We start from the raw sequence: 19,145 nt of genomic DNA, 5'->3' as shown, positions 1-19,145 counted from the left end.
GAAGTGTTCTGTCTCCCATTACCAAGGTTAATTGAGAAGTGATTGTAGAACAAATAAAATTTCATAAAGGAAACTACATAATCTAGTATTCAATAATATCAAAGTCAGATCCATGGGGAGTTAACATTTGTAGCAATTACATAGATTATGGAACTGTTGCCATTTGTCAGAAGTCTCATCTTCATGATACCAGAACATTTGCCTGAAAATGAAATGTTACCTTCCTGCATGTTTTGCCCTGTTTGGGTTAGATATAGTCTTAATCACGGCAGTTGTCAATGTAATTTTACTGTACATATCAAAACCTCTGGAAAATTAGTATTTTTCATAATTGAAATTTCATGTATTTGATAGAGACAACAAAAATGCAATTGCCAATCTTGTACTTTACAAAAATTTTTTCTGATGTAAAAGTGATACTGTACGGCTTTGGAAACTACAGAATAGTACAAAGACAAACATAAGTCACCTTCAGACCTACCCTAATATTTTCCTGTTTTGATTCTCGTATGCAAAATTATTTCTAAAAAAAAAAACTTTTTCAGATGAAACCAAAGAGCATTGAAAATTTTGGACTTCTATTTGTCTCTGAAGCTCACAACCTATGTACTGTGTTTATAAACTGAGTAGCTAATAGCTTCAGCCCTTGTTAGGACTGCTTTTTTTAATTGCAGCAGATCCTTGTCATCTGTTTGTGTTTAAGTGATGACACGACATCACAACATGAAATGTCATCATGTCACATTGTTATAGGACAACAAAATTACAGCTCCTAAACAATAACACGGTGTCAAAAGTGTCCTCTTGCCATGAGTCAGTGTTTTAGATGTTATAAAAGTTATTTTTAGCACAGCGAGTATCTCAGGAGCTTGGGTTCTGAATCCTACTAAAATGTCTAGTGATTTGGGGAAAATCTAGGGTGAGAGGGGCTTCTTGTTCTTAAACTCCTGGCTCCTTGACGCGCATGGCTGCCCACTCTGCTGTCCCTGCCACATTAGATCCGGCTTCCACCATGTGCTGCAATCCACTCGGGCTCGGTCACAACCCAGAGCCAACATCCCAAGTGGTGGAGGAGGAAACTATAATTATCCTTCTCGTCTGGGGCAGGCCCTGGATGCCATCTCCCCAGTTACCCTGCGCTCTAATAGCGCAGCTCCGATTCCTGGTCCCAGACGCCCCACGGCCGGCCGGCTCTCAGCGCGGGCAGGGCCCGAGGCGCCGTCGCAGCTCCCGAAGCCCCTCCGGGCTGCCGGCCTCTGCCCGGCCCTCGCAGCTGCCATTCCCCGCCCCCCCCCCGCCCCCGCCCCACCCCGCGCCGGTGCGGCCGCTGGGCACCTGCACTGAAACCCAGGCCCCGGGCTGCTGCCCCGGGGCGTGCGGCGTGTTACCATAACAACCGGGCGCTCGCAGCGGAGGCCGCCGGGGAGGAAGTGACGAGCGGTGGGTTGGCTGTTGTTGGGACACGTGACCCGGGCAGTGTTTTGACAGGGCAAACAGCAGAGAAAGAACTGGGCGAGCGAGGGGGCTCGGGAGCTGGGGCGCCAGAGCTAGATACAGCGGGCGGGCGAGGAGCTGGCAAAGGCGCGGGGCGAGCTGGCCGGCCGGGGCGACGGGCGGGCGAAGCCCGGGGGCCGCGGGGCTCGGGTGCGCGTCGGGCAGGGGGACGGGCTGAGCGCTGGGAGCGGAGCGAGGCGGCGGCTGAGGCGGGGGTGGATGGCCACAGGGGCGCCGGGGAGCCGCGTCGGGCTTGTGCTCTCGGGCCCCCATGGTCCTCTGACGTATCCCGGGGGGCCGCTGCGCGCCACACTCAGCTTTCGCCGGCCCTGCGCCTCTCGGAGCCTGGGGTCTGAGGTGGGAGTGTGATGTGAGCTGCTGGGCGAGCGGCTGAAAGAAGTGCCAGCAGGAGGAGGGTTTGGGACGGGAGAGGAGAGCGAGTTAGTCAGCAGAGGTCCGCGGAGGGAGCCATGAAAACAACTCTCCGGCGGGTAGAGGGGCCGGCGCTGCGCTCGGTGCGGCGGGACTGAAGGAAATCCGGGGCCGTGTGGGGACGGAAGGGGCCCGCACGGGGCAGGCTGCGCCGAGCAGGGGCGAGCGCCCAGCTGTAAATACTCCTCCTGGGGCCGACCTCAGGCCCGGCCTCGTAGGCCAGGGACTTGGTCGGGGGCGACCCGGGACAGCCCGGTAGAGTTCGTTTGGGGCTGGGGGCTGGGCACGAGGAGATGACTCGCGTTTCTTTCTGACCCTTTTGTTGTGTAAACTTGGCCGCGGTGGCCACAGGAAGGCTAGCCAGAGGGTAATTACACAGGTGAGGCCCTGCGGGGCGGGCGGAGCTCCGGGGGAGGCGCTAGGGGGTCCTGAAGACTTTGCTGCGCCTAGGCACTAGGACCGAGGATTTCTTCCCAGCCACTGCGGAGGTGCCACTGTTCCCAGCGGCGTTTTTTTTTTCAAAGGGGTTAGTTAGCTTGTGTTGCTTGAACCTTTTTTTTTTTTTCTCCCCTTGCCTGTACCTCCAGGTTATAAATAGATCTTTCTTTGGTTCAGAGACGCTGTGTCAAGGAAGGACACTTTGGCCTGGAGAGCACACGGGCGGGGGAGAGGGGTGCTGCGGCCCGAGGAGATGGGGGAGGCGGTGCACAGAGTTTGGCTTTTTTCAAAGCAGCCGATGGTGCTGTCACCGCAGTTAGTGCCAGGAAGAGGCCTGTTAAGAGTACGTTTCTTGCAAGGTCCGGGTGTCGGAGCAGGACTAGATTAATTTTATTTTGGTCCCTTTTAGCATTTTGAAAACGGAGCAGTAGCCACAGAATCAGCGACAAGCCTGTTGAAGGAACCCACAAGTGTATTTCACAGCACCTTGGGTGGAAATTGGATGTGAAAATGAAGCCAGACCGAGGTAAATGACTTAAGTAGATTTTTTTTTTCTGTGCCCCATTTTATAAGTGTTAACCTGTTTTGTGGCAGGATCAATTCTTTGTATATTACATATGACTACTTGTTTCTGTTACAGGTTCCAGCTGGTGAGATAGAGAAGGGATGTGGAGGGAAAGTTAGGGTCTAGATGGGAGGTTATATTCTTCAAAAGTGTGAAGTTACAGTAGTTTCAAGAGATACTGTAGTGTAAATCAAAATGAGATTATCAGGAACAGCATTTGTATCTGTTGCCACAGTAGTTGGCGTCATTTTACATTTACATTACTCATTTTTAGGTAAAGTCAATCTAACTTGAACTTTAAAGTTTACAGACTTTTTCACCTTGAGAATTTGAATTTGAAAAATAGAGGAAATTTAAGGTTGAGTTGACAGATTTTATTGTGATTATTGTTTTTATTAGCTGATTTTTGTGCTTTCGGCAAACTCTAAAAGTTTGCAAAGTACTCCATGGCCTTATTTAAATATCTGTATGAGAAAATGGGTCATTTCCTTAATAAACCTGTATTTTCTGGATTTATGAGAATAATGTATACTCTGTTTTTCAAGGACTTCAAAGGAATTAAAAACTAATTTATCAATCTTCTTTTGATTAAGGACAGGGACCAAATTGAGAAGATTATATAGTAGTAGTTAGGAGTGAAGGCTTTTCAGTTGTATGGGGGTTTGAGTCCAAGTAACATTGTTGGAAGAGGATTATTGTATTTGGTAGGGAGCTGGACTAAATGACAAAGAGTTGAGGCTTTAAGATTAGAGATGTTAATTTATTTCCTATGAATTAAATGATCATTTTTAAAAAGATACATAATAAACTGGTAATTATTTCCATATGTTTTTCAAAGTGCATTAAAAGACAAATTTTCTATTCTAATTAAAAATATGTCTTTGGTAATAGTGTCTTCTAAAACACTAGAAAGAAGTGGAGAAAGCCATACTTAAGTTAGTGGTTTAAATTAGTTTTAAGTGTTTGGCTCTTTCTTAAAACTGGCTATGTATGCATGAAATACTATCAAGTGTGTTGTTACTAAGGAGGTTGCTTGTGTAGAATGCCAAGGTGAAACTTTTAGATTACATTGGTGACTTTTGGAAAAAAGATCAGTAATTGCATGTCAGAATAAACAAGCAAATAAAACCAAAGTTACTATTTGTTTTGAATTTTTGGTTGTTGTTAAAGTTTGCTTTAAGATTGTAAACAGCTTAAAAAATAATATTTGCATACATCTCTATTTTAGCCCAAACTAGTACCAAACACAATGTTATACATACGTACACACACACACACGCACGCATATATACACATACACACACAATGGTATATAATATGTATATATGCATATATATATGTATACTACATAGTATATGGTATATGTATATATACACATGCACACATGTACATACTGATTACTAGGAAAAATAAATACATTTATTAAGACTCAAAAAAGTGACTTTTTTTCTCTTTAAAATTATAGCTTTCTTTAGCATTATGATGTAAAGAATTGCAACTTTAATATTGAGACTTTCATAATAATGCTATGGATCTTTAGGCCCATAAAGTAATATCTTTTAAAGTAATATCTTTAATTTTGCAAAATAGTATAGATAAACAGAAAGAAGCTTTTCACAAAGCATACTTACCTTCACTATGTGAGTGTGGTCTTGTATTTTCTGTTCTACTTTCTATTTTTAAAATTTGCTATTACAACCCACTGAGTTGATTTCTTGGCCTGTAGTTAGAAAGGCAATACTTAGCTAGATGTCAGTAATATTTCATTTTTTTTCTACATTGGTGTCTAAGAAACTATGTGAATTTTTCTGTATAATTAAAACTTTACTTTTTAAATGCCAAAAATGGATTTTCAATTGTAATCATGATATGTGGGCAGACATCTAAAATAGGGCTAGAAATGCCCAATAGATTTAAGTTCATGAGGTGTTGTTTTGTTTTGTTTTGTTTTACCTCTAGCTTAAATTACTTCAGTCTGTTTTTTTTGTTTGTTTGTTTTTATTTGTTTTTTGGGAATTTTTTTGGTAAGATCTGATTTTTAAATTTTCAGTCTTTGTTGTTAAAATGTTTATTCTTCCCTCCTTTTAATTTCACTGCTTTTAGTCTCTGGGCTAGAGAACTCAGTAACCATATTTAACACTGAGTTCTCTATAAAACAAGAGTAAATAGGAGAACCCTTCAGATTTCTTTTAGAATCTGAGTAAAGTACATGAATTCTAGTGTAGAGAGAGACAGATATTTGCTTAGCGGGATACAGCTAAACTCTTCAGAGAGTTTCTAAATAAGTAGTAGGTTGGCTAGTTAAAAAAAAGTCGGTTTAAGTGAGGAACCATAAAAATAACAGCTTTAATTATTTCACCCATCTATTTATCTATGCTCAAGCTTCTTTTGGAGGGTAAAAAGGGATCTGTTTCTCAGAGTTAATCTGATCTTTTCTGTAAAAATCACACCAGTAATATACACCTAAGACTTCTAGTCCCCCCCCCCAACCTTCCCCTGAGATTTCTAGTTTTGGTTTCTTAAAAATATAGTAAGACTTTGCAGAGCAATCTGAGGACAGTATCTTTTAGATTTAAAAACATTTTAAAATTATTTGTTAATGTTTCACAGAATCTTATATGTGTCTTGTGTACACAGAAGTCAACAGGAAATTGTTTTGGAGGAAGAAGGAATATATGTTCATCAGATATGTTCTTTCCAAAGCGTTCAGCAGTTTTCACAGAATATAACTTTTTTGCACTCATTTCATGGGTTTATGTAATATTTAACTAAATTAATTATTATAAATAGGGTGGCATAAACAACTTTTGAGTACAAACACCAGGTTCTAGTTAAGCATACAACTCAACTAGTAGAAATAGAAATGTGCAGACAACTGGAAAGTACCCTATTCCCTATTGTCTGCCAGTTTGCTTTATGGAGGCTATGGAAAGCATTGGTGGATCTTGCTAATTGATTAAGCAAAAATCACTTAGGAGAGCTCCTACTGTACTTTCAGATAACTAAGATGTTACTGTAGGATAATAGCTACATTTTACAATAGTTAATGGTATTTTACCATAGTCTGAGGTTTAAAAAGAAAAATTCTGGGGGGGAGGGGCAGAGAGAGAGAGGGAGAGAGAATATTAAACAGGTTCCATGTACAGCACCAAGCCCCACTTGGGGCTGGATCTCACAACCCTGAGATGATGACCAGAGCTAAAATCAAGAGTCGGATATTTAACCGACAGAGCCACCCAGGCTTCCCTAAAAAAAAAATTTTTTTTTAAATTTCTAAGTAGTTACATAACATTACTTGGGCAGTGCAGCCAAAGATGAGTCTTTGATGTTATCATTAGCACATCAGATCTATGTTTGTATCCTTGTTCCATTACCTGTTAGGGAGGTAATCTTCATCTAATTACTTAATCCTTGAGAGTCTCGGGTTCTGTGTATAATGGGAATAAGTCTAACTTAATGCTTTATGCTTTGGTTAGAAACAGTTTTTCACCAGACAGTTCTAAGAATGTTGTGTGGGCTTATCAGCAATTACAAAAGACTAAGACCTATAAAATCTAGTAAATCATCAATAAATTAATAATTTAAACGTACTGTTTCAATTCAAATGTGAATGCATATTATAGGCCATTTATCATTCTTAAATAAACACTATTAGTGTAAAACCTGTTCCACAAACAAAATAACCAAACAATTAGATGTTTTTTGAAGTTAAAACTGAGAGGAGTACTGTGTCTCTTCCCCCTTCCCTACCAAATTCATGTGTTGAAATCCTAACTCCACAAAGTGATGGTGGTAGGAGGTAGAGCCTTTGAGAAGTGATTGGGTCGTGAGGATGGAGACCTCATGAGTGGCATTAGTGCCCATATAAAAGTGGATCAAGAAAGCCCTTCCATCATCTGAAGTTATGGTGAAAAGACATCATCTTTGAGCTCTCCTCAGACTCTGAATCAGCTGGTGCTTTGATTGTGGATTTCCCAGCCTCTGGAACTGTGAGAAATAAGTTTCTGTTGTTTACAAGCCACTTAGTTTATGGTATTTTGTTAAAGCAGCCTAATGAACTAAGACTTCCCCCTCCTCCTATTATAATACAAGTTTAGTTAGGCTTTAGCCTTAGTATTACAGCAGCTTAAGAAGTTACCTAGGGTGTACTGCAACCCTGTTAGCCTCAAGCAATTCCTTCATAGGCAACTGAAATAGGAGGAAAGAACTGGTAAGACCTAAGAACAAAATAGCAAGGGAATTTGTTGCCTTGCTTATTTACTTAAAATAGATCATTGTTATCCAGTGTAAATCAAACAATAGAAATGACAGTTGTCTGAGGAAAAGAAATGTTGACACAATTAAGTAGAACAGCTTTACATTAAATTCCCAGGTGGAGGTGGTGGTGGTAATAATAACAGCTAACTCTTGTGCATACTGTGTTCCAGGCACTGTTCAAAGTAGTTTACCTGTACAATTCATGTAGTCTTCGCAGTTGCTCAAGGAAGTAGATGCTTTTGTCATCTCCATTTTATAGATGAATGAAACTGAGTCACAGAGATTTGGCAAGTTACCCAAGTTCACATAGCTAACAAGAAGGTTCACCCAGATTTGAAGCAGGCTCAGTATATATTCTTAACACTCTGATGGGTAGCAATGAGTTGTGTAAAAATAGAAGATACTGGGACCAAACTGGCTTGCAGAAAACACAAAATAGATCTGCAGCCTTGAAAACTTCACTGCCTTACTTTTTTTATCTTTACAATGGGGGAAGTAATAGTATCTTCCTTTGGGTTATTTTCAGGATTAAATAAATATATTTAAGGTGCTGATAATTATGGTTGGCACGTAGTAAACATTCAGATATGAACTGCTTTTGTTATTATGAGACATACTCTAAAAAGTCAGTTATTTAGAGAAAGATGGGGAAGACAAAAAGGGGCTAATTCAACTGTACATATTTTGTATACACACTCTGATCTCAAGTTGAAAGTTACTGTTATTGACACTCATTGATCCTGACACATCAGTAGCTGTGAAATAATTGCTGACTTGTTATAACTTCTGAAATTAGACACTAACGGGTTTGACATAGACATTCCCTGTTTTTGCTAGTAAGAAGGAAATGATTCAGTGGATGGAACACTGTCATTTCTTTGAAGCATTAGAAAAAAGATAATTGGAAGGCAGACTTAAGAGGCTAATGTGTATATAGGGAGCATGATTTAAAAGGTGATTTCCTTTTCAAAAAGTGAAGAACCTGTGGAACCTGAGCATTCTACATTGTGAGCAAGTTTAGAAAAAAATGAAGAAAATTTTATTTACTTTTTTGTCTTCTCAACTTTGTATCTTGTTATGGGAATGTTTTCCCCCCATTTGAGGCTGAGGATATTAAAAAAACGCTATCAAACTTAGTAATATCAAACTTAGAATTCTGACTTAATATTGATTTATTTTATTTATTTTTTTTTTTGTAGTGAAAAAGCAGAATTGCAGACCCTGGAAACAGTACTTCTTTTTCAATATGTAAACCAAAGTCAGTTGGTCAATAGTTAATTCTGTCTTTGCTCAAATGGATGAAAACTCAGAATAATTCCTTCATTATATCAGACTTTTGTATTAAACTGAAACAGGATAGACGGGGTAACAATGCCAGTACCAAATCAAAATATTAGACAATAATTGATGTGTAATACTAATGAAACTTAACAATAAGCTGAGTTGAGTTTTTTCATAGTTTCCTTTTTTTTTTTTTAAAGATTTTATTTATTTATTTGACAGACAGAGATCACAAGTAGGCAGAGAGGCAGGCCCAGAGAGAGGAGAAAGCAGGCTTTCCACGGAGCGGAGAGCCCGATGCGGGGCTCGATCCCAGGACCCTGGGATCATGACCTGAGCCGAAGGCAGAGGCTTTAACCCACTGAGCCACTCAGGCGCCCCCATAGTTTCCTTTTTATATGAAAGATATTCATCCAGTAATAAGGACTTTTGCTTTGTTTTCTCCTTGTTCACCATGCCCAGCCCCATTGGCTACCTTGTAGGTTTTTGATTATCATTCAGGGCCTCGTATGGACTTATTCCCTCTACCTAAAAAGCCTTTCTCTCCAGGCATCAGATGGATGGCTCCTTTTGATCTTGTCTTAAATGTCATTTTTCATAGAGGCTTTCTCTGACTACCCTGTCTAAAGTGTGCAATTAATGTTAGCTACTCTCATATTTATTAAATTAGATGTCCTTTGTTGTTCTGTTTCAGCGGTCTTTTTTTTTTTTTAAGGCTTTATTCATTTATTCTGTGAGACACAGCAAGAGAGGAACACAAGCAGGGGGAGGGGAGAGGGAGAAGCAGGCTTCCAACCGCGTAGGGAGCCTGATGCGGGGCTTAATCCTAGAACCCTGGGATCATGAAATGAGCCGAGGGCAGACGCTTAACAAATGAGCCACCCAGGTGCCCCTGTCTCAGCAGTCTTACTTCCTTCACAGAATTGAACACATTTTGTAATGCTTGTTGTTTGTCTCCGCAACTAGATTTTAAGTTCCCTGAGGCCAAGAACCTTGTCTTTTGTTCAGCTATATTCTCATCACCTAGCAGGTATCCTTATATATGGTAGATTCAGTGTAGGTGCATCGGAGGTGCTTAACATAAATTTGTTGAATGAATGAATGATTAGTGTTTCTCAATGTTTGTGGAGCAAATAGGAGTAGAAGCAGAGGTCAGCAATCACTGATTGTTATACTCACACCTGCTGAAATTCTGCCAGTTTAGGGATTTGTTTGAATTATTGACTATTAGGCTAGTATCACAAGTTTATGCACAATTAAAAAATAGATTTTAAATACGTTTGCTCGATAAACTTAAAGGAAAGTTATATTTTAAAATTGATTAAATCTCATTGAACTAAAATACCATGTTGTAAAATAACAAAGGAGTAGGTGAAAGCTATTTGGTATAGGTGGTCCCTGTTTATATACATCTGATTAACAAATGATCCACCCACAAATGTTTGCTGCAAGCTCTCTGCCATCCACCCAGCATGCAGAATTTGTTCCTGTTGGCTATTTCTCTAGGGAGAGAGGTTAAATTGGTTGAAGAACTTCAGGTTTATGAGTACAAGAGGTAGGGTAGGTTAATAGGAAAAAGACTCAAAGGATTTAGAGTTTAGATTCAGGACCCATTCTGTCACTTAGTTCCATGACTTGGGTCAAGTCCCAGACCTGTTTTCTGTAAAATATACTGGGCCCAAAGTGTTGCTTCTGAGCTTCAGGTGAGGTGTGTCAAAGAACTTTATAAGCCATGAAGTGCTGTGTATGTTGACTAGTTTACCCAGTGGGCATAATCATTTGTGTAGATGAGCAAAGGGCCAGGTGCTCCTAAGTGCAGCTAACTGCATCTTACTTGGGGACACTCAGCCTAAACATCCATTCACATTGTACCTGATTTTTACTATTTTTAAACGTACTGTCTCCTTACTGAAATGTAATTGGAATACACCAACTATTTCTAGGTGATAATACACCGTAGTGAACATTTAGAGCAAGTATTAGGGTAAAGAGATTGAAGCAGAGGTGGACACTGGAGGGATGTTGAAAATATTAAAGTGGCGAGATGGTGCCCCAAATTGCTGTTTTCTTCATTTTAGAATATTACCCAGGATTGATTTAGTGCTTGGAGTATGGCCCTTCTACTTTGAATTCAGACTTCTTTCATGTTGCTGCAAGTAGTGGTCATTGTGGTTTAAAAAATCTTTGGTAGCCTAGCCTGGGAATCTAGTCATAATTCACACTATTAATAAGTAATATTTATTCCAAGTATGATCACTATTTGGACTTAAACTTGAGGGGCACTTGGGTGACTCAGTCAGGCATCCAAGTCTTGATTTTGGCCCAGGTCATGATTTCAGGGTCCTGGGGTTGAGCCCCACTTTGGGCTTTGTGCTTAGTTGGAGTCTGCTTATCTTCCTCTCCTACCCCTTGCCCCACTTGTGTGCTCTCTCTCTAAAATAAATATAAATCTTTAAAAAAAAAAAAAAAACTTACCTGTTTGGGAGCACAACTGATTCATCATTGGGGATTCACATTCTAAATTAATATGAATTTCCCTTTTTTTAAAAAAAGATTTTATTTATTTATTTGTCAGAGAGAGTGAGCACAGGCAGACAGAGTGGCAGGCAGAGGCAGAGGGAGAAGCAGGCGCCCCGCCGAGCAAGGAACCCGATGTGGGCCTTGATTCCAGGACGCTGGGATCATGACCTGAGCCGAAGGCAGCCGCCCAACCAACTGAGCCACCCAGGTGTCCCTGAAGTTCCCATTTTTTATTTTCCTACTTACCAAACTTATATATTCTTGAATGGAATTAAAATTTGTTATCAGTATCTGAAATCAGGCCATTTATAAAACTTACTCTCATCTACAAAATTAGCAATTTTCTTTTGTAAAGTAGTATCATATTTCTCTTTCTTTCTTTCTTTTCCTTTTCTTTTTTTTTTTTTTTGAGAGAGAGAGTGAAAAAGCACGAGCAGGGGTGGAGGCACAGGGAGAGAGATTATGACCTGAGCCGGAATTAAGAGTCAGACACTTATCAACTGAGCAACCCAGGTGCCTCTCTAGTGTGTTATTTCTATCTAAATTTATAATAGTAAAAATATGTAATTTTATCACATAATGTTGGCAAATTGCTTTTTATATTATTATACTATATGTTAACTAAATTCCAGTTAGTTAACATATAGTATAATAATTGGTTTCAGGAATAGAATTTAGTGATTTATCACTTATAGTATAACACCCAGTGCCCATCATGACAAGTGCCCTCTGTAAGAGATGGTGTTCTTAAAAATAACTTTAGGTTAAAACTCCATATCATATTTGGTGTACTTGATGAAAGGATATTGATGCACAAAATTCTGATTTGATCATTTTACAAAAGAATTAGCTCTAGGAGAAGTTCCTTAAACTTCTTACATTGCTTGCTCTATAATTTAGTTTGTATCTAATTTTTTAAAAATTTAACCCACAGAAAAGTTGAATCACACAATTAAATACCTTTTCATTGGTTAATTGTGAACATCTTACCACTTTTGTTTTAACTCACAATAGATAGGTGGGTAGATTAGGTAGACAAAAGAGGGGGGTTTCATTTTTATTTTTTGTTTTTACAACTTGAGAGTAAGTTGTAGACATGACACTTCAACCCTGAGTACTTCAACATGGAACTGACTGGTATCAGGATAAGAAAGCTGATTGTGTACATTTCTTCCCATTTCTGCATCAAATTAGTTGCTTGTCATACTCAATAGTGGTGATTTACAACATGGAAATTGGTAATGTTGTAAACCAGGTTTTTTTCCCCTCTCCAGACCAGCTGTTAGACATTTACCATCACACCACTGCATGTACCTCCTAAAAGTAAGAACATTCTCCTACATACCTGCAATGCATTTGTCATACTCAAGGAATCAAACAGTGGCACAATGCTAATATCTGATATACAGTTTGTATTCATATTTCCCAAGTTGTCCCAATATTGTCTTTAGGCATGTTGCCTTTTAAGGAAGTAAAATGCTTCCTGTTACAGAAAAGGAGTTAGACCCTGATATTGAGCAACATTTAGGAAGGTTTTGAACTATACTTTAAGAATATGTAAAGGTAGGGGCACCTGGGTGGCTCAGTGCCTTTGGCTTGGGTCATGGTCCCAGGGTTCTGGGATTGAGCCCCGCATTGGCCTCTCTGCTCAGCGGGGAGCCTGCTTCCCCCTCTCTCTCTATGCCTGCCTCCCTGCCTACTTATGATCTCTGTCTGTCAAATAAATAAATAAAATATTAAAAAAATATATGTAAAGGTAGAAGTGAGTAAAAGTATTGGTGTTTGGGGGAAAAATTAGGTCACATATATAGGACAATTAAGATATTTGCAGGTTTTTCCTTATTTTATTTACCTTTGAAAGAAACATTCTTTGTACTAAATAGATTTAAGAGAATAATGAGTATTTATGAAATTCCAGGATTTTTTTTGATTGAAAAGAATTTTATTTGAATTGAGAAAAATTATGTTTTTCATCCTAAAGCCTCAGGTTACCTCTCTGACCTCATTTTTTTCGTATTCTAAGATCCCTGCACTCTTGGCACATTGATCATCTTCTTCAGTCACCACAAGCACATTGCCATCATGGGGCCTTAACGTTTGCTCTCTGCTTCTAGAGTACATGTCTCATGACCCTGTCCTTCGTTTGACTTTGTACTTAGTTGTCGCCTCCTCAAAGAGGCCTTCCTGACCATCCTACGAAAAGTACCCCTCTTTTATTTTCTCTTTACATTGCATTACTTTTCTTCATAGTCCTTATCACTGCTTGACCTGATGTTCTATATTTATTTATTTACTTTTTTTGTTTTTCTCCCCAATAGGAATGTAAGCTTCATAAGGGCAGGGACTTAGTGATATTTGTTCACTGCTGTGTTTCCCGATGTGTGGACTGATGCCTGACATTTAGTAGCTGCTCAATAAATATTTATTATTAAATGAATGTTTGCATGAATTTTAGTATCTTTGTAATATACCATAGAATTCATTATTACTTGAAAATTTTATGCATTTTTTCCTGTGATTTGTTAGTTTTATAACCCTAAGAATTAACTCTCCTATATCAGTTTTTGTTCCTAAAGTAAATTTTTTGTAAAGGCTTTATTTATTTATTTGAGAGAGAGAGACAGAGAGTGACAGAGATAACAAGAGAGAGCACAAGTGGGGAGGAGAGGGAGAAGCAGGCTCCTGCTGAGAAGGGAGCCGAGCACGGGGCCAATCCCAGGACCCTAGGATCATGACCCAAGCCGAAGGCAGACACCCAACCGACTGAGCCACCCAGGTGCCCCTCAGTTTTTGTTTCTAAATGGAAATATTTATGCCCACTTCTCAAAGTTATTAGAGGATCAAATGAAATAACTACACAAATATAATATAAGAATTTGATAAATGAATAAATGGTGAAAATGTCTACCATGAGAGTCTGTAGGAAATAATTTCAGCTGGGGTGATTAATTTCATTGCACAGACTCTTTGTCTGAGACAACATCTCTATTGAGACTTAAACGATGGGTATGTTTGGGATAGGTAGAAGTTTACAGAGGTTGAAACAGGGAGGACTGGAAGAGATAACAGTCTGAGCAATTAAAATGTTCAAGGGGTACCAGATAGACTAACATGAATTGTAGGAGTTACTTAGGAATGAGGAAAATTAGGGTTTTGAATGTCACAATAAGAGATTTGAGTTTCATTCACTTGATAGGCACCGTTAAGTAGTTTGGTCTGATTAAAGAGAACTTTTTGGAAGAACAGTTTGGCATTTATATGCGCGCGCGCACACACACACACACACACACACACATATATATATATATATATATTTTTTTTAAGTTTTATTTATTTAATCTCTACACCCCATGTAGGGCTTGAACTCACAACCCTGACATCAAGAGTCACATGCTTCTCTGAGCCAGCCAGGTGCCCTTGACAGTAGATTTCTATTACTTAATTTCACTGTAAACCAGCAAAGAATTATTATTGAATATATGGCAGTCTTAAAATCAGTTTTTAGCTCTCAAAATTACATTATGACCTGGTGTTATAAAAATTACTAGACACTCATCTCTAACGTTGGCTAATCTTTTCTTGTCCATTTTTTCCCCCTTTGCCACCATTCATTGTAATATATGAGGGATTATTGTTCCCTTCTATGAAAATTCTTGGCAATGTTAACATGTGTACAATACTGACAATGCCATAGCTATTGTTTTGTGATACTCCTTTGTCAGAATAGTTAAACTGCACTATTAAAACAGCTGTGTATTATAAGAACTAGGAGGAAAAAAATTGGATAAAATTGGAAATTTTTCTCAGACATATTCTGGCAGAAACGTCATAAACTCTGGGAGTAGAGGCCTTTGTATCTTCTAACCACATGTGAACTATGGGAGTAAGGAGATCCTCCCCCACCAAGTACTGAATAAGCTTTCCTACCTGTGTTAGGAGGAAATGGACGTGTCTCCTCCCTGCCATCCAACCAAATAAACATTTTCACACCAAAGCTTCAAGAAAAAAATTTTTTTGGCTATAGGAGGGATTTATTCAGTGTATTATGGTAGAAAGAACACAAAGCAAGAAATCTTAGATCCTCTTATTCATAGCTTCTTAAAAATTGTCTGAAATGTGTGCTCTTAAGTTGGAATACTCATTCAGAAGTTGGGATAAGGAATATACCCTATGCCTTTGAGGAAGTGTATTCAAATCTTAATAACTGTGTCAATTAACTACTGGTCCTTGAGGCCTGTTTCTACAGTCTAGCATATAACAACCCTGACCTATGTTTTTTCTTGTAGCTTGTGTTGCAGAAAACTTGCCAGGGAACTCTGAATTGCTAACAATGGGGAAAAAACACCCTCTGGTTACATAGTGGTACAGATTAAATTCCATTACCAAGAGCTCAGGACACTAAAATCCTTTTGTTACTTTGAAATTAACTTTGGAAATCATGCTATTGCTTGAAATCAGAGTTGGAAAGGTCATTAGAAAGTGTGAGTCTCTTTCATTTTACAGTTAGGAAAACAAGACCCAGAGAAAAAGAAGTAACCCAACGATGAAAGTAAAACTCAAATTTCTTGCTAGCCCATCCAGTGTGTCTATACTTCTAGCAAGAGCTCAACTGCCTCTAGGTTCTGCACCAGGAATGACATAATGATCAATCAGCCTTCCTCAAGGAACTTGGAAGAAACACAGGCTAGGTGATTCTATCTTAACATTATTATATATTAACAATATAATGAAATTTGTAACTAGATAATGTGAAATTTAAAAATCAAGAATTAGCGGTAAAGCTTACTTAGAAATATAGAGAAAACCCTTTAATTTTGTCATATGAAAAACAGGGCTAGTTATAGTTATATATATATATATATCATATATATATATAGTTATAGTACTAAAAGGTCTATCATAATGATTAAATGAGGTAATCCATGTAAAGTGCTTAGAATAGTATTTGATTCTGAAGAAATAAAGTATTACCTAGAAATATAGCAACATTTCTTCAACAAGTAAGCTAAGTACATATTCATTAAAAAAATCATATATATATGATCAAATATATATATATATATTTGGTGGGGGGAGAGAATCAACCAGACTCATACGGAATGCAAAGCTCCACACAGGGCTCGGTCTCATGACCCTGATATCAATGACCTGAGCCAAAACCAAGTTGGGTGCTTAATCCACTGAGTGCCCCAAGCGCCCCAATAGGTACATCTTGTAAGTGTTCTGAAAAGAACCTACAAAGGCTAAGATAGTGACTAACCGAGGTCAGGAAAAGCACCTTTGGTTAGGATGATTAGGTAAGGCCTTTCTGAGAAAGTAAGGCAAGGATGTGAAGGAGCCAAGTATATAAGTCCTGAGGGGAAGAACATTCCAGGCCAAGGGAGTGGTATGTGCAAGGGTCTTGAATTTAGAAAGAGCGGCCATGCTTTAGGATCTGAAAGAACAGAACATACACCATAATTTGTATTTCCTTCCTTTGCTCACATTAAATTATCTCCTTTCTAGAAGATTTGTTCTCCGGGAATTTGGGACACATCTGACTAATTCCCTCACACCTGTGGTAGTGGTTAGTATGGAGTTGCCGTTTATTAGACACTTGAAAAAATGTTTAACTCCCTATGTATACTTAATCACCATCAGTGCCTTGTGGGTGAGGACTTGATCTTTCTTTTTCCTTTCAAATAGAAGTATGCTAGGATGTAATGAATTGTACATGGTTAGCTTTTTTTAAAGAGCATTTGAAAAGCTGATACACAGTTATAAATTATTTCAAATATAAAATACAAATTTTTTGACTTACATCAGTGAGCTGCATGGAGTAAGAAAATTCTCATTAAAAAAAATTAAAATAATTTGAGTTAACCATTTTATATCCCTATTTAACCATAATACAAAGTTCAGATTTCCTTGGGGGATGGGATGGAAATACTAACTGGGATGGTCCTGGTTTACATCTGTTACCTCTGTTCAATCCTATTTCAAGATTGTCTTCCTTCACTCTAAATGTGTCATTGTTTAGACAAAGAATTTTATGGTCATCCTAATTATTAGCCATTTTGCTGTTCTACTAGCACACTCTATAATTCATTTCATTCTGTATTAAAAGAGCTTAAGTATAGCTTCAGGTAGATAATTTTCCCCAGCTGTGTTCTGTAGGATATTGCATATAATATTTTATAATTTCTGTTGACTCTTATTTAAGTCAGGGGATTGACAACATGGAATGCTTGTCTTGATTTTGACAGAACACTTGGACTTTGTTTCAGAAATGGTTGATTTCTAAGGTGTTTTTACCAAAATGCACCTATTTTGACAAAATCTTGTTTTTATTCAAAGTCATCTGAAGTCTTATGAACGGGGCACCTGAGTGGCTCAGTGGGTTAAGCCTCTGCCTTCGGCTCAGGTCATGATCTCAGGGTCCTGGGATCAAGTTCCGCATCGGGCTCTCTGCTCGGTGGGGAGCCTGCTCTCCCCTCTCTCCTTTTCTCTGCCTGCCTCTCTGCCTATTTGTGATCTCTGTCTGTCAAATAAATAAATAAAATCTTTTAAAAAAAATCTTATGAACAATGCCTTCTGTGATAAATATTAGCGATTACTTAATGTATCTGTAGCGTAACTTCCCATTTTTAGAATTTACTGTTAAATATTGTAAAACTTTAGATATTTGGATCCCTTTCCCTTTGTTTTCTGAAACAAATCTTCATGATGTGCTGTGCCAGAAATGCAATGATGAGCAAGAACTAACATGGCCTCTGGAACCTGTGGTCTTTTCTGACTTTTTTCCTGAGTCAACACACAAATCGAGACTGGAAGGTTACCCTGTGCTTTGTTAAAAAAGGCTCAGGTGGGGAGTAGGGGAAGTGGCCCAGAGGAAGAGTGTATCAGATGGCCTGCACAGATCTGTAGAACTCCTACATTCCAGAACCCTCTTCTATTTGTAGTAATCTAAAACATGTTTGGTTTGAATATAGGTGTGTGTGTGTGTGTATGTGCGTGTATTGGAGAACGAGGAATGGAAATTTATTTCTCAGTAATTGGAAATTTCAGTTGAGGTGCCCAGTTCATGACGCCTTACTGATTTTGCCCTCTAGGCAATGCCGCTAAGATCTTCCTGGTCTGAAAGGTTAGAAACTTTTGAGGGGAGTCAGTGATAAGTACTCTCCACCAGCTTTCTGGGTGACATCATTGTATAAACTAAAAAATAAACAAATGAACAGCTTTGACCAATTGACTATAGCATTTAAATGAGGAAAAAGAAAACAACTGCCTCCCTCTCCACAAAAAAGTATATGCAGTAAGTTACAGAATTTGTACATTCTGTATCTTTAAAGATCAACCTTTGTGTCTCTAGTAATGTAGTGTCACCCCTGGTAAAGAAGGGTTTATGGTTGTGGCAGCATGTGAGGTATTTGAATTTTGGTTGTAAATCCCTAGCAACTGCTGCTTTTTTAAACTCTATTTAGTAAAATAAAACTTAACATCAGCCTTTAATATGTGCTTTCAAAGTCCATGTTGGTGAATGTGATAAGGTTGAACCAAATACCTGTTTGGGAACATGGCAGTGAATGGTGGTAATTGAGAGACAGTATCACATAGAGCCTTGGCTTTAAAATTTGTCAGCCCACAATTACAAAAACAATTGACATTGCTCCATCCCAACACTGTCCCCTCAAACACAAGTCATTACTAATCTTGCTCTGCAGTGGCAATTTATCTTTTTTTTCCTATTTTACTTAAAAAGAAAGTGATATTTCCAACCCCTTAAATTAATTTGATAGCACATTTAAATCTACAGATTATTTTAGCACTTGGAAGTAACTAAAAAGACCTGGATTCAGGTTCTGGTTTTGTCATCTGCTATGTGTAACCTTGATCAAATTACCTAACTTCTCTGAGCTTTAGTTTCCTCATAGGTTGAAACTGAGGTAATAAAAATATTCATTTTGTAGGTTTGTTATAATGCCATAACCTGATTTCGTGATAATGGAATAACAACCTGAATAAAATGGTTGTGTCAGGCACTTAAAAACACATAATTAATGGCTATTTTGATTGTCTCCAAAGTTTGCAAGCTTAGGGAATTGGGAGCAATAATAATGGTGAATCCTATTCAGAGGAAGATTAGTTCAGTTTCTGGTATGTTAGCATTTGAGGTGTT

At 38.6% G+C, this 19,145-nt stretch overlaps 1 protein-coding gene across 4 annotated transcripts in view; it reads left to right on the top strand.

The window, feature by feature from the left end:
* The first annotated feature begins 1,471 nt into the window (after positions 1 to 1,471).
* The window catches only part of ATOSA (atos homolog A), an 81,653-nt gene continuing 63,979 nt past the window's right edge, over positions 1,472 to 19,145 (top strand). For all 4 annotated transcript variants that reach the window (XR_013967111.1, XR_013967112.1, XM_080808336.1 and 1 more), the window contains exons 1-2: positions 1,472 to 1,644; positions 2,774 to 2,890. Coding sequence is in view for 2 of the 4 variants with exons in the window: in XM_080808336.1 (XP_080664462.1) it covers positions 2,875 to 2,890 (16 nt within the window). In the remaining 2 variants the exon portion in view is untranslated. The remainder of the gene's footprint in view (positions 1,645 to 2,773; positions 2,891 to 19,145) is intronic.

The sequence above is a fragment of the Martes martes genome, assembly GCF_963455335.1.
Source record: "Martes martes genome assembly, chromosome: 7".
NCBI classification, from domain to species: Eukaryota; Metazoa; Chordata; class Mammalia; order Carnivora; family Mustelidae; genus Martes; species Martes martes.
Note: the sequence above shows the minus strand (reverse complement) of the source record. Positions and strands in the feature narration are given on the sequence as shown.